This window comes from Lonchura striata, chromosome 10, assembly GCF_050655825.1.
Source record: "Lonchura striata isolate lonStrDom1 chromosome 10, ASM5065582v1, whole genome shotgun sequence".
In the NCBI taxonomy this organism is placed as follows: domain Eukaryota; kingdom Metazoa; phylum Chordata; class Aves; order Passeriformes; family Estrildidae; genus Lonchura; species Lonchura striata.
In genome coordinates this window covers 6,267,106-6,286,583 of record NC_140712.1, presented here as the reverse complement: position 1 = coordinate 6,286,583, position 19,478 = coordinate 6,267,106, and the positions used below count along the sequence as shown (strand labels likewise).

The following is a 19,478-nucleotide window of genomic DNA, read 5'->3' as shown; positions in this document are numbered from 1 at the left end:
GTGTGCGCATGCGCAGTGAGAGACCGCGCAGGGGCTGCGACACGTGTGTGACACCTGCGTGACACCTGTGTGACAACGTGTGACACCTGTGTGACACCTGAGTGAAACCTGTGTGTGACACCTGTGTGTGACACCTGAGTGACACCTGTGTGACACCTGTGTGTGACACCTGTGTGTGACACCTGAGTGAAACCTGTGTGTGACACCTGTGTGACACCTGTGTGTGACACCTGTGTGTGACGCCTGTGTGACACCTGTGTGACACCTGTGTGATACCTGAGTGACACCTGTGTGATACGTGTGTGACACCTGAGTGACACCTGTGTGTGACACCTGAGTGTGACACCCGAGTGACATCTCTGTGTGACACCTGTGTGTGACACTCGTGTGACACCCATGTGACACCTGTGTCTCAGGTGTGTCACCTCCGTGTCACACTCCTCTGTCACCAGTGTGTCACACCCCTGTGTCACACCCTGCTGTCACACCTATCAGACACCGGTGTCACCCCTGGGTCACCTCCCGGTGTCACAGCTGTGTCAGGCACCTTTGTCACACTCGTGGGTCACACACGTGTCACACACGTGTCACACACCTGTGTCATACCTGTGTCACTCCCCCGTGTCACTCCCGTGTGACACACCTGTCACCTGTGTCCCTCAATCCCCTCCTTCCCACCATCCCTTCCAGCATTTCCAGCCTTTCCAACATCTCCATCGCATCATCCCCCCATCATCTTCATCATCTCCATCCCTCCATCTTCATCATCTTCATCCCTCCATCTTCATCATCTCCATCCCCCCATCATCTTCATCATCTCCATCCCCCCATCATCTTCATCATCTCCATCCCTTCCATCATCTCCATCCCTCCATCATCTCCATCACACCATCCCCCCATCATCTTCATCATCTCCATCCCCCCATCATCTTCATCATCTCCATCCCTCCATCTTCATCATCTTCATCCCTCCATCTTCATCATCTTCATCCCCCCATCATCTTCATCATCTCCATCCCTTCATCATCATCATCTCCATCCCTTCATCATCTTCATCATCTCCATCCCTCCATCTTCATCATCTCCATCCCTTCATCATCTTCATCATGTCCATCCCTCCATCTTCATCATCTTCATCCCTCCATCTTCATCATCTCCATCCCCCCATCATCTTAATCTCCATCCCTTCCATCATCTCCATCCCTCCATCATCTCCATCACACCATCCCCCCATCATCTTCATCATCTCCATCCCCCCATCATCTTTATCATCTCCATCCCTCCATCATCTTCATCATCTCCACCCCCCCATCATCTGCATCATCTCCATCCCTCCATCATCTTTATCATCTCCATCCCTCCATCGTCTCCATCATATCCATCCCTCCATCGTCTCCATCATCTTCATCCCTCCATCGTCTTCATCATCTCCATCCCTTCATCATCTTCATCATCTCCATCCCTCCATCATCTCCATCCTTCCATCATCTTCATCATCTCCATCCCTTTATCATCTTCATCATCTTCATCCCCCCATCATCTCCCACCGTTCCATCATCTCCATATCACCATCCGCCCATGATCTTCGTCATCTCCATCCCTTCCATAGTCGCCATCCCTTCCATCACCTCCATCCCTCCATTACACCATTCCTCCATTTCTGGCCCTTCCATCTTCTTCATTATCTCCATCCCTCCATCCCACCATCTCTTCCATCATCTCCACCCCTCTATCACAGCATCTCTTCCATCATCTCCATCCCTCCATTTCCAGCCCTTCTAGCATCTCCATCACACCATCACCCCATCATCTACATCATCTCCATACCTTCCATCATCTCCATCCCTCCATCACACCATCCCTCCATCATCCCCATCACACCATCCCTTCATCATCTCTATCCTTTCCATCATCTCCATCCCTCCTTCCATCATTTCCAGCTGTTCCATCATCTCCATATCACCATCCCCCCATCATCTTCATCATCTTCATCATCTCCATCCCTTCCATCGTCTCCATCACAGCATCTCTTCCATCATCTCTATGCCTCCATAATCTCCATCACACCATCCCTCCATTTCCTGCCCTTCCATCATCTCCATCACACCATCCCTTCTATCATCTCCATCCCTCCATCATACCATCCCCTCTATCATCTCCATCCCTCCATCATCTCCATCACGCCATCCCCTCTATCATCATCATCCCCATACTTTCCATCATCTGCATCCCCTCCATATGTCCATCACACCATCCCTCCATCATCTCCATCCCTCCTTCACACCATCCCTTTTATCCTTTCCAGCCCTTCCATCATCTCCATCCCCTCCATATTTCCATCACACCAGCCCTTCCATCATGTCCATCACACCATCCCTCAGTCATCTCCATCCATCCCATCTCCTCATACCTCCACCACCTCTGTCCCCTTTTCATCCCTTCCATCCCCTCCCTCCCTGCCAAGGCTGCTCTGTTCCACACCCAAACCACCAGCAGCTCCGAGCTGCGCTGGGGCTGATCCCTGGGGGATCAACAGACCCCAACTTTCCCGAGGGAAATTCACCTTTTTTGCTTTTTTTTGTTGTTTTTTTTTTTACGGGAAATCGTGGAAAACTTGGGATTTCATGATGCCCGGCAATGGGAACGAAACATCCCCCGTGGCTGGCTCTGACCTACTGATTCCAGGTTTTCAGGGACAGAAAGCTATTCCCAATTTTTAGTGAAGCCCTGAACTGATCCAGGGCATCACCTTCCTGCCTTTTCATGGGAGAAAGACCAGAATCAGCTCCCTTTGGGATGAAAATACTGCCCAGTGCCCCTGGAGTCACAGCCCACACCCCTGTGGCAGCACGTTTCTCTCCCTCTCTGGATTTTCATAGAGGAGCACAGAGAGAAATGAAAGAGAAAACAATTTCTGTTTCTGCTCCTTGTTTTTCCCATGTGGAATGTGCTTGGAGAATTGTTTACCTGGGGTGATGCTTGGTTGGATTCTGGTGAGGATTGTTTGAGCCTGATGGCCAATCCAATCCAATCCAATCCAACTCAATCCAATCCAACCCAATCCAATCCAACCCAACCCAACCCAATCCAACTCAATCCAACCCACCTGGAGCTGGACTCTCAGAGTGGGTCACAAGTTGAGTGAGAGTCAGAGAAAGTAGTTTGCAGTTTTAGTATCCTCCTTTAATAGAGTATATTAATGTATTTTAGCATAGTTATAATAAAGAAATAATTCAGCCTTCTGAATTGAGTCAGTCATCCTCATTTCTCCCCATTGGGCTTGCCTGCTTTTACAATACACCAACTCAGATTTTTAAGGATGACAGAGCAGCATAGGGTGTTCCCCCCCCCCAAAAAAAAATTTATTTCCCAGTGGAATAAAATTCAGAAAGCGACTCAAGAGATGTTCATGTGAGTATTTATTGGGTTAGAAACGTGGTGTGGTTTCCATCCCAGCTGCATTCCAAGCGGGCACAAACAGGCAGGAATTGCTGCTGCGTTTGCCATGAGGCTTCACCTTCCTGCTGGCTAAAGCTGAGCGTGGCAAAGGCACCTCCTGCACTCCTGAAAGCCTTGCTCCTTAGCCTGCATACAGAAATCTATTGCTTGATAAAGAAAAAAACCCTGATATTAAAAAAGGCAGCAAATGCAGGGTTAGTCTGAAAGCCAGCAGTGTCCTACAGTTCCTTTTTGTCCCTTTCCCGGTCCTTTGAGATTTTCCAGGAGGCTCCATGTTAGGATTGATTTAAAATCTCAATTTGTGAGTGGCTCCGCTGGTGGATTTTTGTTTTTTCAATCAGTAGGAACACTCAGGAATTCACTCCATGAGTTCACATTCAAGGAATTTGGCTGTGTGGGTGCACCCAGGGTGGGTCCCCTCGAGGCGAGTCCTGCTGAAGGCTCCAGAACCTTCCTGAAGAACCCAATCCCAGCGGCACAAGGAGCTGGAAAAGAGGAGTTCACCCCGTGGGATAAGGCTGGGCAGGATGCTCCGAGAGGAACCTGCAGGTTTCATTTCTGTTTGGATGGAAGGAGCTGTTTGTGACGGGTGGAGAACATCCCACCACACCCTCCCCACCACCAGCTGGACTTCTCCAAGAGGTCTCTGGGGAGCATCCGCGTGGGAAGGGCTGATGGAGCCCCACAAGAGCCCCACAAAGCCCAGCTGCCAGCGCCAGGAGAGGAGCCATCCTCCGGAGGGGCAGAGCGTGCGCCGCCCCGAGCGGCTCACGGAGCGCTCCCGACGGGAAAACGCGGCCGGATCTGGAAGGCCTCACACTTCTTGTACTTCATGGTCAGTCCGTACTGGGGGGTGATGTCCACGCGCTCCCCGGGCCGCAGGCTGAAGTGCAGCTGCTGCAGCAGCGTGGTGAGGAAGAGGAAGATCTCCCAGCGGCCGATGGTCTCCCCGATGCAGCGCCGCTTGCCCAGCCCGAAGGCCAGCACCTTCTCGCTCTCCGGCCGGCTCAGCTCCGTCCCCGCCGCGCTCAGGAACCGCTCGGGCCTGAAGGCTGAGGGCTCCTCCCAAAGGCTCCTGGGACACAGAGGGGACACTCCTGAGGGGGCGGTTTGGGGACGTAACAGCTCGGCCAGTGCCACCCCTGCCGTGACAGGGACGCCTTCCACCATCCCAGGGTGCTCCAAGCTCTGTCCAGTCTTGCCGAGGATCCTGGCACAGCCCCAGCTGCTCTGGGCACTGTGCCAGGGCCTGCCACCCTCCCAGCCAGAAATTCCTTCTCAATATCCAATCCATCCCTACCCTCTGGCAGTGGAAGCCATTCCCTGTGTCTTGTCCCTCCATCCCTTGTCCCCAGTCCCTCTCCAGCTCTCCTGGAGCCCCTTCAGGCCCTGGCAGGGGCTCTGAGGTGTCTCAGATCCCAGCCCCAGAGCAGAGGGCTCCAGCCCTTGGGAACCCCAAGTTTTGACCCCTGCAATGGGGTCAGTGACCAAAAGCCCTCCTTGCAGAGAGGAGCTTCGCAGCGCTGTCTCACGCCACCACCCAAAGCTGCCCTTGGCAAGCTCTGGCCCCGATCTACAACACCGTGACCGTGTCAGACTCCATCAGCTCCACCCTTTGAAACCTCTGCTCCAGGCTCGGGTTGTTTGCCCAGGCAGACACTGGGGATGGATTTCATTCCATCCGTTTAATCCCAGCAGCCAGAGAACCTGCAGCTTCAGCACTGGGATCAGCCGGCAACCCTTCAAACAGGAGAAACGGGGACAATGGAGTTTTCCCTTTGTCTACTCTCTCAGCAGAACTTCCCAGTCTGTCCCAGTGCAGCTGCTGGGAGGGTGCCAGGTGGGATTTTACAGACTCTCAGCTGGGAATTTCTGCTGGGATATGCGGAATCCTCTCTGCCCCAAGCACAGCATTCCCACCCCATGCTCACGCAGGAGCAGGAGGGATATCAGAACGTTTCTGGCCTCTTGGGCTGTTTGGAGACGAATAACTTGAGCTTTGACCCAAAACACCCGTCTAGGAACCCGCTCCTGGAGCAAGCCTTAGCTGCCTCCCTGCTGGAATGTCTCTTCAGGGAAGCAGTGGAGGGGCAGGATGGGGCTCTGCTTCCCAGTCCCCCATCACTCCCAAAGCTGTAGTTGTGATTCCCCCATCAGCAACCCCAGCACGGGCCCATCGAGTTGAACGGGGTCACGTCATCACATTTTTCTCCCTTAAAAAGGGGACTGAAAAATTCCCATCGAGCACATCCAGAGCCATCAGCTCGGGTCACAGGATCTGCTTGGCAGCAGGATTTTCCGATTCCTGACTATCCAGCAGCCTGAGCCTCCACATAAACCAGGTAATCGCTGGTGCTGGGGAGCTGCTGAACTGGGGGCCAAGTCAAGCTGGAGCAGCTCCATGCCCAGCAGAGCCAAGGATGGGCTCAGCATCACACCCACACCATTTTTGTTCCAATCTGCCCTTTTGTACACAATCCAGTCGTTTTTTGGCACGAGGGCTGGCGTGATCTGAACGCCAAGAGCGGCCAGGGCAGCCTGGATGGGCAGGGAGGGTTTGGGATACTCACTCGTCGTGGTTCACTTGCCACTGGTTGATGAACACGCAGGTGTCCTTGGGGATGTAGAAGCCGTTCAGCACCGTGGCTTTTGTTGTGCTGAAGGGAACACGGGTGGAAAGAGAAGTTAGAGGAGACCCACAGCTCCTGACAAGTCAAAGCCAGGCGAGTCCTGCAGGGGTTTAATCTTCAAAGCCCAATTTATGCTCTTAGGACTGGCTAGGAAATACCCCAAATTGTATTTGGGAGGTTTAATGGTCTTGGTTTCACTTTCCTCCAGCAGAAAAATTCCAGTTTCACTTCACAGCTCATTCCAGACAGGTTGTGATGTGGTTCCTCCCAAGGCAAGAAGAAATATAAACCCAGGGGTGTTCTGCCAGCAAAGGTTTGTGGGATGAAACCACCCTCAAAACAAAAGATTCAACCCCAGAATGGCAACAAGCTGGAATATTTCCCCCTTACAGGGATCAAATCCCTTCCAAAAACCTGAATCAGGTGTCGGCCGCTCCAGCCCGTACCTGTGTGGGATGGTGAAGGGCAGGAAGGAGGAATGCCGGAACATCTCCAGGATAAAGGCTTCCGTGTAGGGCAGCGTGCCCCGGTCCGACAGCCGCGGCCGCCTCTCCCGCCCGATGGTCCGGTCTGGGGGAGGTGGATCAAGGTCAGCATCAGGGCCGAGCAGAGAGATTTTGGCCCCTCATGTGGTGCATGGACTCACCCAGCTCTTCATGGATCTTCTTCTGGATGTCAGGGTACAAGGCAGCGTACATGAGGCTCCAGGACAGGGCAGTGGCCACAGTGTCAAAGCCTGGATGGGTGTGGAGGAGGCATTTAGTGACCACAAGGGGACAGGTGAGCGGGTGTTTCAGATTCCACCCCTCTGGATGTTTGTTCCCCCATCAGCTGCCACCAAAAATTGCTCAGGAGGGCGCCCGGCAGCAGCTCCACACACCCAGAGGTGGCCAAGGTGTCCACCCAGCAGCTCCATGTCCCCACCCAGCATCCAGCTTTGGGATTTGTCCCAAAGATCGAATGGTGCCCTCAGAAACGTTCCCACCTGCCCCAAAGAGGTCATTGACGATGTGAATGATCTTCTCGTTGGAGAGCTGGACATGGGTGTCCTCCCCAATGCTCTTCTCCTGGCAGTGCCCGATCAGCGAGTCCGTGATGTCCCGGATGTGCTCCTGGGGAAGAATTCACACAATTCACAGTGACCAGGATGGAGGAGACCTTGGAGATCATCGAGTCCAACCCATCCCCAGCACCTCAGCTGAGCCCTGGCACCCAGAGCCACATCCAGGCTTTGTTAAACACACCCAGGGATGGGGACCCACCACCTCCCCGGGCAGAACATTCCAGAACTTTATCAGGGATCCAGGGATGGGGACACACCACCTCCCCGGGCAGAATATTCCAGAACTTTATCAGGGATCCAGGGATGGGGACTCCATTCCAGAACTTTATCATCCTTTCTGTAAATAACTTTTTCCTAAAATCCAACCTGTATTTCCCTTGGTGCAGCTTGAGGCTGTGTCCTCTGGTTCTCTCAGTTCCTGGAGACAGAGCCCAGCCCCACCAGAGCACAGCCACCTTTCAGGAGGGACACCATGGACACACAGGGATGGGGAAATCTGCCTCAAACAGGCTCGGGGTGGGGGGAAATCACTGCAGCCCAGAGACCTTTACTGGGCAAGGCACAGGCTTGGAGCTCTGGATGCTGAGAATTTTAGACTTTCTGTGCTGACAGACTCTGACTCCCAGGAGAGCTCTGCATTTGACCTGAGACCATGGGGAAGGCTTCCAACATTGATTGATGGCACTGGGATTGTGGGTGTGTAGTCGATTAGAAGTGTGTATTGTCACAGGGTGGAAAACTTAGAGTTTGGGGTTTTAGAATATAGTGACATATATAGAGAAAGTTGGAGGTTTGAGGGCGGAGGCTGGTTGTTCTTCTTTACCTTCTTCTACCTTTGTCTTCACGGGTTTGGGTGGTTTTAGTAAGTTTGTAATTAGGTGTCATTTCTTAATTGGAGAGTTTAGCCTTAAAAGACCTTGTACCAAGAGATGGTTGCTAATTTTGTGCCTTGTTAATGAAAGGCTGCAGAACTCACACGTAACAATGATAAGGAATAATAAAAACCTGAGCCTGAACATGAACTATCACCTCAAGTGCCTTCAATCCCAGCTTCGACAGAGGAACAAAAAGGAAGCCAAAAACCAGCAGCAGGGCACACTTGAAGGCATCTCCAAGCACATCCAAGAGCAGCCAAGCCCTTACCTTATCAAAGCTGCTGTAATGCTCCTGAACAATTTTCTGCACGAAGGCGTTGAAGCGCCGGTTGACATCCTTGAAGAGCTGCATGGTGCGGCTCGGGAGGTAGCGCAGCAGGGGGATGAAGTCAGCGGGGTGGCCGCTCCCGGCCACCTCCCCAAATTCGTTGCCCAGGTTCACCAGGCTGAGCAGCTCCTGGTCCTCGTGCTCGTAGCGCTTGCCAAAGCACATGGCACAGATGACGTTGGCCACCGACACCACCAGGTACTGGTTAAGGTCAAACCTCCTCCCGTCCTCCATCAGCCGCAGGAACTTGGTGACCAGGTACTCGGCCTCCTTGGAGACGTGCTCCTCCAGCAGGCAGCTGCAGGACGAGGTGGGGCTGGGGGCGATGGAGAAGCTCTTCAGGGCGCTCTGGGCCAGCTTCCTGCGCGCTTTCCACACCTCGCCGGAGTCGGGGCTGAACGCCAGGCTCTGCCCGTCCGCGACGAAGCGGAAGCTGTAGAGGTCGGGGCGCCCCATGAAGTCGTCTCCTTGCCTGACCAGCGCCTGGCGGATGGTGTCCAGCCCGCTGAGCACCAGCACGGGCCGGCTGCCGATGCGCACCTCCATCACGTCCCCGTAGCGCCGGCCGAGCCGCGTCAGCGCCAGGTGCGTGTCCCCGCGCAGCTCCAGCGCGTTCCCCAGCACGGGGAAGCCCCGCGGGCCCGGCGGCCGCCGCAGCCCCTCGGGCACGGCCCCGGGCGGCCGCAGCCGCCGCAGCGCCAGCAGCAGCAGGCAGAAGGCGGCGGCCGCCAGCAGCGCCTCGCCGGCCGACACCGCGCCGGGGCTCCCCGCCGGCCACGCGGCAGCGCTCGGCATCGCCGCCGGCACCGGGCAGCCCTGAAGGAGGGGAGAGCAGTGACGGCGAGAGCCGGGAGCGGCCGGCGGCTGAGCGCTGCCCCTGCTCCTCACGGCGACGGCAGCGGCAGCCCGTGAGCAGCGCGGGGATGCAGCTGCCCCTGCAGCGCCGGGGGTTCCAGCGGCTCGGCTGGAGACCTGTCAATGTCCCAACACACCCACCCATCCTCAACTGTCCATGGTCCAAACGCACCCACCCATACTTTAAGGGGGACCTCAACCCGTCAGAGACTTTGTGGCAGCCCTTTTCCCTCAGCTGACCCTTAAACTGGTGTGCATAACCCTCAGGAATGAACCAAAGATGGGTTAGGAGCTGGGGCTGGTCTCTATTCTGTGACACCTGGAGGTGTTCCTGACAGAGACAGGACAGGGTCAGGGACAGAGACAGGAGTGACAGCCCTTCAGCAGCTCGGGGGATGGAGCTGCCCCTCCAGCGCTGGGGGTTCCAGCGGCTCAGGCTGGAGACCTGTCAATGGTCCACCCATACTTTAAGGGGGACCTCAACCCGTCAGAGACGTTGTGGCAGCCCTTTTCCCTCAGCAGACCCTTAGACTGGTGTGTGGAACCCTCAGGAATGAACCAAAGATGGGTTAGGAGCTGGGGCTGTCTCCAGGCTGAGACGGCACAGGACAGGAGCAGGACCAGAGCCTGGCTTCACTTGTGATCCGCAGTTGCTGCACTTTAGGAAACTCCTTGCACTAAAAAGGTTTTTGCCAGCCAGGAGTGGAAGGAATGGGCGCCCCAGTTTTTTTTGTCTATGTGCCAGGAAGCAAAGGTGCTCTTTTAATCACCGGACCTTCCCTCCTCAAAGTTTTTTCCAGAGCTCTTGGCTAGAGGAGAGCTGATCCTGGTTTGAGTCACCGAGCCACAGCTCACCACCACATGAAACACAGCAGTGCTATGGATCATCCCAAAGACCCGTGGTATGAAAAATAATCCTGCCAGCAGGATGAGTGCACCCTGCTCCCAGCTGTCAGAAACCATGGAATCACAGAGTCCCTTAACTTGGAAGGGCCTCCTAAAGATCACCGAGTCCAGCTCCCAGCCCTTAGCAGGACGAAATTCATCCGAAAACCCCGAGCAGGGCTGGGAGGCAGTCGGCTGTCAAAGCCCCCCGTTCCCTGGGGTTTGGCAGGGTGTCACAGCCACCCACGGGACACCTGCAGGGAGATTCCGGGGGGCTATGGGGACCTTGCACGGCAGCGGGTGCAGCCCTGCTGGGACCCCTTCCCAGCCCTCGGCAGAGCCGTGAGGGGGAGCACTACCCCCAGGACCCCCAAAACCCCCATCCCGCAGGTGGGGCGAGGATGCTGCTGGAGTCAGAAGGGCAGGACAACCCACGGCGGGGCTGTCCATCACGCGGGGGTGCCTTGGGGGTGTTGTAGGAGCCCCCCAGCCCCCGTGCACGGCGGTGCGGGCTCCCCGGTACTCACCTCGGCGGGAGCGGTGCGGAGCGGCGGGAGGGCCCGGTCCCGCGGCAGGTGCCCGCTGCCCGCCGCTCCTGCTTTATATGCATCGCCCCGCGCGCTGATTGGCCAGGCCGCCTCCCGTCACGTGACCCCCAACTCCCCAAGAACTCCTCAGACCCCCCCCCCCCCTTTCCCCGGGGCTCCCCCCACGCGTGGGTGCGGGACCCCCGCTCATCCCCGCGGAGACGCTGCCAGGCGGGCGGGGGAGGGTTAGGGAAGGGAGGGGGCGTCCCGATAGGTCGTGGCGTGGGGTGCGGGGGTGGGGTTGGGGTGGGGGTGTGGGTGCCGCCCGTGGGTTCCAGCCCGGGGCGGGCATCGCGTGCGAAGAGGGCGGGATGTTTGGGCAAACCCGCACCGCCCCGGTCACTCCAGTCACGCTACCGGCAGGATCTTAAAGGCGCCGGTCCCGCGCCCCGCTGCTCCCCAGGACCCCCCCGGGGGCCGCCCCGGCTGCCCTACTCGCCCCTAGACCCCGAGGGTTCCACAGAGCCCCTCCCGCGGCCCCCGCAGCGGCGCCCGCAGCCCCGGGACATCCGCGGGGTCCGGAGCCGCGGGGACGGCGGGAGCGTGGGAAAAGCGCCCCGGGCAGAGCGGTGCGGGCCGGGAGAGGGGCGCGGGGGGGATTCAGTCCCCTCGGGGCTCCGCGAGCACGTGGGGACGAGCGCAGATCGCCCGCAGCGGGGCTCCGGCCATCGCGCACCTCCGCGGGGGCTGCGCCGGTCCCGCCGCCGCTGTGCCCGGTAGAGCGGAGCGGCGGCCGCCGGCCCCGTGCGTGTCCCCCCCACCTCGCTCCGCAGGGACCCCGCGGGGACGTGGGCGGCGGGGCAGCCCCGGGGGTCACGGCCCCGGCTGCCCCGGCCCGGTTAAAGATTGTCCAGGTTCGCGTGAGAAGCCGCCGTGCCCTCTGTCACCTCTGTCCCCTGGGGACAGGGCGACCCGAGGGGCGAAGCGGGGCTGGGATGGGGTGCAGGGTGCACCGGAGGGAGGCGGGCACGCCGGGGACGATGTCCGGCGTCCGAAGGGGGGCTCGGGCAGAGTTTGCAGCCCCCAGCCCCGCTCCCCGCGGGGTGACAGGCCGGGTCCTGCCCTGCAGGGAGGACAAGGGGGACCAGCCCGCTCCCAAAATCTGTCGCCTCCGCCCTCATCCTTGTTCCCAGCCCAGCCGCTACGAGGTGGGAGATAGGCCAGGGGGTGCCGCCCCGCCGGGGGGTCCCAGAGGTGGCATTAGGGACATCGCGTGCGAAGGGGCTCCGGCCAGACCCGGGAGGGCCGTCCTGGTCACTCGCAGTCACGCTATGGGTGGGTGGGGGGGGAAATGGTTTTTAAAGGACCAGGGCGGTGCCCTCCCGGCCAGGAGCCTGGCCCGGGGTCAAGGCGGCGCCGGAGCAGCTCAGGATCAGCTCCCCGCACGGCTGGCTGCGGGCTGGGGAGCTTGTGCGGGGTCCCCAGCACTGGGGACGATCGTGGGTGTCAACAGCAGTGCCCTCGGCCACAGGGTGCTGCATCACCTGCGAGGGGACGGCAGTGCCCCGTCATTTGTGTCCCCTCGACAGGACACGGTGATCGCAGCCCCTTCCAGCCACGAGGAGAGGGAGAGAGGGGAGTGCCACCTGAAATGTCCCCTCTTAGCGACACCGAGCTGTGCCCCGCGCTGCGGGGCTGCTGGCCACCCATGCCACGAACGTCACAAATGTGCCCCAGGCTGGGGACGCTCGTCAGGCTGTCCTAAAGCCCGGCCGGGGATGGCTCTGGCACCTCGTACAACAGCGGGCACAGCGCTCGGTGCGCCCGTCCCAGTGTCCCCGCGTCCCTCCCGCGCGTGGGCGAGCGCCCACGCCGTGTCCCCGCACACCTGCGCAGGTGTGTCCCCGCACGGACACGCCGCGCCCACGGAGCCGCGTCCGTGTGCGGGGACAGGCTCGGGGGTGCGACCACGCTCCGTGTCCCTCGTGCGTGGGCACGTCCCCATGCCACACATGCCGTGCCACTCGTGCCTGCGGGCACCGTCACCCTGCCGCTCCCGCCGGTCCCTGCACGCACAGCCCGGTGTGACCGATCCCGCGGGGTGGTGACCCACGGAGGGGACAGCGACACCCGGCAGGGACAGCGGGCTGGCAGCGTCCCCGCCGCTGCCCCGGGCAGCTCCGGGGATCCGCTGGCTCAGCTGAGGGTGTTTTTGGGGTGTTTTTGGGGTGTTTTTGGGGTGTGAGGCTGCCTGGCACGCAAGGCAGCAGCTCTTAACGCTGCTCTCATCGGGAGGCACCCTGCCCTGGCAGGGCTTGGCAGCCACCGGGGCGGGCTGGGAAGGGCTGGAAGAGGATCCTGGGGAACCTCTCCGGGACCCTCCCCAGCTTCTCCAGAGCTTTGGGATGTGACGGGTGAGGAGTGGGTGGGTTCAGCATCAGCACGAGGTCTGAAATGCTGCTGGGAGGGTGAGGGGGGGTCACTCAGTTTACTGTAAGCTATCTAAAAGATTTTCTTCTCGGGCTGCTGTGGTTTGCTCACAGCTCAGGCAGAGGCACACACACACCCTGACATCCTCGCTGTCCCCTGACTTTTTCTTCTCTCCTCTCGCCCCTGGCCATATCTTTTATAAGGTACATTATACCTGTTACTTATATTAAATGATGCCTTTTTACTTTAAACCAATCTATGAGTGCTAACATTATTAAGAATATGGAGGTAAGGAAGAAGAAAGAGGAGGAACAGGACTGGCTTATATTCTTCTATTTTAAAACTTTTGACCCCCATGTACAAAGTAAAAACCTCCCTGTACAGGTGTTAAAACCCCCCTGTACAACACTAAAAAATTCTTCTCTCTACTTTGTGACTATTTCTACTCTAATATCTAAACTTTTGTGACTTCTTGTTTTTCCTGCAAAGTTGGTAAATCATTCCATGGCTCAAACCCAAAATCACAGCTGTTTCCAGCTGCCTGCCAGGGTCTCAAATGCTTCTGACCAGGGCCTGGAACCTCCGAAAATGTCTGAGGGACATTTTGAGTTCCAACAGGAGGTGGTGGTGGGATCCAGCCCGGCCGACAAGCCCTGCTCCTGCAGTCTGCCTTCCCAAAAGCGTTCCCACGGGTCTGGCCGGGACCGGGAGGGCTGCGGCATTCCCGGGAATTATCAGCAGGAATATTAGCAGCCAGAGCTTTTTAACTATTCTTGCCAAACTTTAATGAACGGCGTCATTGCTATTAACGAGCCCGATTAGACCAGCTGTTGAAAGCCTTTATTAAATATTAGCTCAGCTTTTACCTGGGCCAAATTCCCCTTGGAATTTTCGAAGATTGAAGGAAACTTCGGGGCAAACCCCCAAGCTCTGGCTTATCCCAGCTGCACTTCCCAAACTCCTCTGAATTTTGCCCTGCCCGGAGGAGCAGCCCCGTTGGCTCGAGCACTTCCCTGTCTGGTGTCAGCCAATGTTTTGGAGGGATGGACTGCCCCAGCCTTGCCCCGTGCTGCCCCTTCACCTCTCCTATCTGCCGGGCTCACCTCCTCCCCTCTGCCCGCCACTCCTCCTCCTCCTCGCTGCCTGTTTGCCCCGGAGGAGCCGGGGGAAGCGAGCCAGCCGCCTTCTCACGCAAACCTGGCCAATCGTTAACCTGAGCCCGGCTCTGCCCCGGGCCCGGGTGATCCCGCCGCCACGGCTCCGGGACAGGGGACCTGCCGCTGATTCCCCGGGGATGCATGGGGAGGGCTGGGCATGCCTGGCCACAAAGGCGTCCCCTCGCTCGCAGCCTGCAGCTCCCAGCGCCTCCACGGCGGTGACAGCCCTCTCTGGCTGCTGGGAGCAGCCTGGCCAGCCCAGAAAAGCTTTTTTGGGGAAATGCTGGCACCTACATTCCATAAGCAAGCGATGCTGACAACGTGTCCTACATCCTCCCCAAGGCAGGGTTTGGGTCCCCCTTGATCCTCCCTGTCCTGGGGACCCCCTTCTGCTTCCCTGTCCTGGGGACCCCCTTCTGCTCCCCACAGCAGGCTCCAGGGCCCTGGCCTAGGAGGAGAAGTCACCATTCATGCTCTCAGAGCCTGTTGGAGGGGAGAAAGGCTCTTCCCTGCCTCCTTGGGCAGGCTCCAGCCAGGGTCGGCCCCGTTTGTTAATAGGTAGCTATTCCCAAGGGCTTTTGCAGATAAAAACCCATCGGTGCAGTGAAGGGAGAGCTTAGACTTGCAGGTGGCAGAAGAAGGACCAGGCAGAGGAGAACGAGGTGACAGGAGAAGAAGGTTGAGACAGAGGAGGATTGTCCCCTGCTCCTGGTGCCAATCCCTGCTGGGAGCCTTGGGCAATAAAACCAACCAGGTAGGAGAGAGCCTGAGTGTTTGAGGGGAGGGTGAACATGGATGTAAGATCGGGAAGGTCATATTTGAGTGCCCCTGCTCACTCAGTGAGCTGTGTGTTCTCACAGAGCAGCCCTGTGGCATCCCCAAGTCCCCCAGTATTGTGGCCAGCGGGTCCATCCTCCTGGCTGTAATTCCTGCTGGGTTTGGAGGTCCTGGAACCACGTTCACAGAGGAGCTGCTGTTCCTCTCCTCCTGCTTCCCTGGGATTTGCTGAGCTGCAGTTTTCCATGCCTTGTTTTACAACACTGTCTTCCCTGGGCGGGAGCCACGGCTGTGCCAGTGGGGGTTGGGTTTTGTGTGGGGACGGGGTGTCACTGAAGGCTCAGGCAGTTGAGGATGGGTTGGGTGTGTTTGGAGCCTTCAAAGCTCTCCAGCCTGAGCCGCTGGAAACCCCCAGCGCTGCAGGGGCAGCTCCATCCCCCGAGCTGCTCAAGGGCTGCTGCTCCTGTCCTGTCTCTGTCAGGAACATCTCCAGGTGTCTCAGCCTAGAGACAGCCCCAGCTCCTAACCCATCTTTGTTTAATTCCTGAGGGTCCTGCATGCCAGTCTAAGATCTGCTGTGGGAAAAGGGGTGCCACAAAGTCTCTGAGGGGTTGAGGTCCCCCTTAAAGTATGGGTGGGTGCGTTTGGACATTGACAGGTCTCCAGCCTGAGCCGCTGGAAACCCCAGCGCTGCAGGGGCAGCTCCATCCCCCGAGCTGCTGAAGGGCTGTCGCTCCTGTCTCTGTCAGGAACACCTCCAGGTGTCACAGAATAGAGACCAGCCCCAGCTCCTAATGCATTTTTCGTTCATTCCTGAGGGTCCTGCATGCCAGTCTAAGGATCTGCTGTGGGAAAAGGGCTGCCACAACGTCTCTGAGGGGTTGAGGTCCCCCTTAAAGTATGGGTGGGTGCGTTTGGACCATGGACAGTTGAGGATGGGTGGGTGTGTTGGGACATTGACAGGTCTCCAGCCGAGCCGCTGGAACCCCCGGCGCTGCAGGGGCAGCTGCATCCCCGCGCTGCTCACGGGCTGCCGCTGCCGTCGCCGTGAGGAGCAGGGGCAGCGCTCAGCCGCCGGCCGCTCCCGGCTCTCGCCGTCACTGCTCTCCCCTCCTTCAGGGCTGCCCGGTGCCGGCGGCGATGCCGAGCGCTGCCGCGTGGCCGGCGGGGAGCCCCGGCGCGGTGTCGGCCGGCGAGGCGCTGCTGGCGGCCGCCGCCTTCTGCCTGCTGCTGCTGGCGCTGCGGCGGCTGCGGCCGCCCGGGGCCGTGCCCGAGGGGCTGCGGCGGCCGCCGGGCCCGCGGGGCTTCCCCGTGCTGGGGAACGCGCTGGAGCTGCGCGGGGACACGCACCTGGCGCTGACGCGGCTCGGCCGGCGCTACGGGGACGTGATGGAGGTGCGCATCGGCAGCCGGCCCGTGCTGGTGCTCAGCGGGCTGGACACCATCCGCCAGGCGCTGGTCAGGCAAGGAGACGACTTCATGGGGCGCCCCGACCTCTACAGCTTCCGCTTCGTCGCGGACGGGCAGAGCCTGGCGTTCAGCCCCGACTCCGGCGAGGTGTGGAAAGCGCGCAGGAAGCTGGCCCAGAGCGCCCTGAAGAGCTTCTCCATCGCCCCCAGCCCCACCTCGTCCTGCAGCTGCCTGCTGGAGGAGCACGTCTCCAAGGAGGCCGAGTACCTGGTCACCAAGTTCCTGCGGCTGATGGAGGAGGGAAAGAGTTTCGAGCCCTACCGGTACCTGGTGGTGTCGGTGGCCAACGTCATCTGTGCCATGTGCTTTGGCAAGCGCTACGAGCACGAGGACCAGGAGCTGCTCAGGCTGGTGAACTCAACGGAGGAGTTCACTGACGTGGCTGCTGCTGGCAACCCCGCCGACTTCATCCCCCTGCTGCGCTACCTCCCCAGCCGCAGCATGAAGCTGTTCATCGATTTCAACAGGTACTTCCTCAGCTTCCTGCAGAGGAGGGTCAAGGAGCACTACGAGACCTACGACGAGGTAGGAGCTCACAGGATCCTCACCCGCTCTCCTTCCCTCTCTACCAGCGGGTTGTTTGTGTTCTGGCCACAGCAGCAATGGCCATTGTCTCTCCCCAGTCCTCCTTCTCACAGAATCAGTGGAATCATGGAATGTCCTGAGTTGGCTCACATGTGGATCATCCGATCCAGCTCCTGGTCCTGCACACACACCCCAACAATCCCACCCTGTGCATCCCTGAGAGCATTGTCCAAACTCTCCTGGAGCTCTGGCAGCCTTGGGGCCGTGCTGGTTCTCTGGGGAGCCTGGGCAGAGCCCCACCACCCTCTGGGGGAGAAACCTTTTCCTGTTGTCCCACCTGAACCTCCCCAGCCTCAGCTTCATGAGCCTCTCAGCGTCTCCTCCATTCCCTGTGTGGTGTGGCCAGTCTGGTGCTTGAACACCTGCTCTGTGCTCGTGTTCCTCAGAGAACCCTCTCCTTGTTTCCACAGGGACACAGGAGCTGAGGGATGATGCACCCTGGGCTCCCCCAGCACCGGCTGGGGCTGCCCAGGAGCACCCACCCCGCTGCAGTCCTGCTCCATGGCCTTGTCTCCTCTTCCTCTCAGAACTACATCCGGGACATCACGGACTCCCTCATTGAGCAGTGCCTGGACAAAAAACTGGGAACAAACACGGCCGTGCAGATCCCCAAGGAGAAGATCGTCAACCTCGTGAATGACCTCTTTGGAGCAGGTATCCTCCCACCTTTCCTCAGCTGTGGAAGATGCTCTCAGATTTTCTCAGATTTTTTCCTTGTCCACCAGCAGGCAGGTGGTTTGGGTCTAAGCACTCGCTCTCCTGCTCACTGGACCTGCCAGGAACACCTCTAGAGACCAGTCTGGGTCCTCAGCTCTGGAAAAGTGAAGGGCATGTGCTAAACAGCTCAGCTGAAACCTCACAATCCAGAGTGGTTTTTCCTGGCTGAGGGAGATATCTGTGGGCTGATTCATCTTTCTGTGGAAATTCCCTCCATTCTGGAGAAGCTGTACAAACCTGACACAAGTCAGGAGCGGGACAGGTTGAGAGAGCAGGATATTTTAGCAAAGTTTGTTACGGCAGAATAAAGCCCCAAGCCTTGCTGGGTGTCCAGGATGTCCCTGCAGCCTCCTGAGGCAGCCCAGACTGCCCCGTGTGATGGTCAGCCCTCAGAGCAGGGTGGGTGCTGTGCTGAACTCACCCACACCCCATCCCCTTTGCCCAGGCTTCGACACCATAACCACAGCCCTGTCCTGGAGCCTCATGTACCTTGTGACAAACCCCGACGTCCAGAAGAAGATCCATGAAGAGCTGGGTGAGTCCATGAACCACATGAGGGGCCAAAATCTCTCTGCTCGGCCCTGATGCTGACCCTGATCCACCTCCCCCAGACCGGACCATCGGGCGGGAGAGGCGGCCGCGGCTGTCGGACCGGGGCACGCTGCCCTACACGGAAGCCTTTATCCTGGAGATGTTCCGGCATTCCTCCTTCCTGCCCTTCACCATCCCACACAGGTACGGGCTGGGCTGGCAGAGGGGCACGAGGCGGCCTCGAGGCACCGAGTTACGGCTTGTGGAGGACACAGCTGTCCCCACAAAACCGCCCTGTTGGTCGCACCCTTCAGGGGCAGCCTGACAGTCCCCCGGGGACGCAGAAGAACCTTTGGCCTTGCCCAGCTCTCCATCTTTTCTCTCCCCAGCACCACGAAGGACACGACGTTGAACGGCTACTTCATCCCAAAGGATCGCTGTGTGTTCGTCAACCAGTGGCAGGTGAACCACGACGAGTGAGTACCTTGTGAGGCACAAAGCCTCCTGTGGTGACAAGCAGGTCCTTTCCTGTGCTGGCAAACACGTCCCCTCCTGCAGTGACAAACAGGACCCCTCCTGTGGTGGAAAAACCATCAGGGATGTTCTTCCCAATGGTTCTCACCTTCCAGTGTCCCCCCGACACCCATGACCAGGAGAAAGCATCTCAACTCTTGATGTTCTCCCTTCCAGGAAGCTTTGGAAGGACCCCGAATCCTTCAACCCCGAGCGTTTCCTCAGCGCTGACGGGACCAGAGTGAACAAAGAGGACGGGGAGAAGGTGCTGGTGTTCGGCCTGGGGAGGAGGAGGTGCATCGGGGAGAACATTGCCAGGGGCCAGGTGTTCCTCTTCCTGGTCACGCTGCTCCAGCAGCTGGAGTTCAGCGTCTGCGAGGGCGGCAGGGTGGACATGACCCCGCTCTACGGACTGTCCCTGAAGCACAAGAGGTGTGAGCACTTCCAGGTCAGGCAGCGCTTCCCCGTGAGGGGCAGGAGCTGAGCGGCGGGGGCAGACATCTCCAGGGTGTCCTTGCAGCAGAGCTGGGTCTGGAATGACTTTGTGGGGTGATGGGATAAACTGAAACCGTCGGGACTTCTGCTTTATCTGCTTCGTTTTGTAGCAATTGTTGCCTGTTTTGTTTCCTGGTGTTTCTAGTGTTGGATTGTCCATTAAAAGTTGGCTATTCCACCA

At 58.6% G+C, this 19,478-nt stretch overlaps 2 protein-coding genes across 3 annotated transcripts; one reads left to right on the top strand and one right to left on the bottom strand.

Moving 5' to 3' along the window:
* Positions 1–3,402: 3,402 nt before the first annotated feature.
* LOC110479740 (cytochrome P450 1A4) lies at positions 3,403–9,166 on the bottom strand. Its single transcript, XM_021547237.3, has 6 exons — positions 8,296–9,166; positions 7,075–7,201; positions 6,736–6,825; positions 6,536–6,659; positions 6,030–6,116; positions 3,403–4,534 (listed from the first exon to the last, which is right to left on the bottom strand). Exons 1-6 carry the CDS (start codon positions 9,148–9,150, stop codon positions 4,228–4,230), a joined length of 1,590 nt encoding a protein of 529 aa, XP_021402912.2. The 5' UTR covers positions 9,151–9,166; the 3' UTR covers positions 3,403–4,227.
* A 5,434-nt stretch (positions 9,167–14,600) lies between these two features.
* LOC110479741 (cytochrome P450 1A5) lies at positions 14,601–19,478 on the top strand. Of its 2 annotated transcripts, XM_021547238.3 has the most exons (7): positions 14,603–14,963; positions 16,106–16,981; positions 17,569–17,695; positions 18,204–18,293; positions 18,370–18,493; positions 18,679–18,765; positions 18,980–19,478. In XM_021547238.3, the coding sequence occupies exons 2-7, from the start codon at positions 16,127–16,129 to the stop codon at positions 19,284–19,286; spliced, it is 1,590 nt and encodes a 529-aa protein (XP_021402913.3). In that variant the 5' UTR covers positions 14,603–14,963; positions 16,106–16,126; the 3' UTR covers positions 19,287–19,478. The 2 variants fall into 2 exon arrangements, with proteins under 2 accessions (XP_085444631.1, XP_021402913.3); XM_085588505.1 differs by lacking the exon at positions 18,204–18,293 and having other exon boundaries at positions 14,601–14,963.

What these genes read in the sequence shown, in the direction of transcription:
- LOC110479740 (XM_021547237.3), bottom strand. Translation starts at nt 9,150, where the DNA reads ATGCCGAGCGCTGCCGCGTGGCCGGCGGGGAGCCCCGGCGCGGTGTCG. An exon ending in GAAGATCCATGAAGAGCTGG is followed by an intron (nt 6,660 to 6,735) that starts GTGAGTCCATGC and finishes CACCTCCCCCAG; the next exon opens with ACCGGACCATCGGGCGGGAG. An exon ending in CCCTTCACCATCCCACACAG is followed by an intron (nt 6,117 to 6,535) that starts GTACGGGCTGGA and finishes TGTTCCCTTCAG; the next exon opens with CACAACAAAAGCCACGGTGC.
- LOC110479741 (XM_021547238.3), top strand. Translation starts at nt 16,127, where the DNA reads ATGCCGAGCGCTGCCGCGTGGCCGGCGGGGAGCCCCGGCGCGGTGTCG. An exon ending in GAATGACCTCTTTGGAGCAG is followed by an intron (nt 17,696 to 18,203) that starts GTATCCTCCCAC and finishes CCCTTTGCCCAG; the next exon opens with GCTTCGACACCATAACCACA. An exon ending in CCCTTCACCATCCCACACAG is followed by an intron (nt 18,494 to 18,678) that starts GTACGGGCTGGG and finishes TTCTCTCCCCAG; the next exon opens with CACCACGAAGGACACGACGT.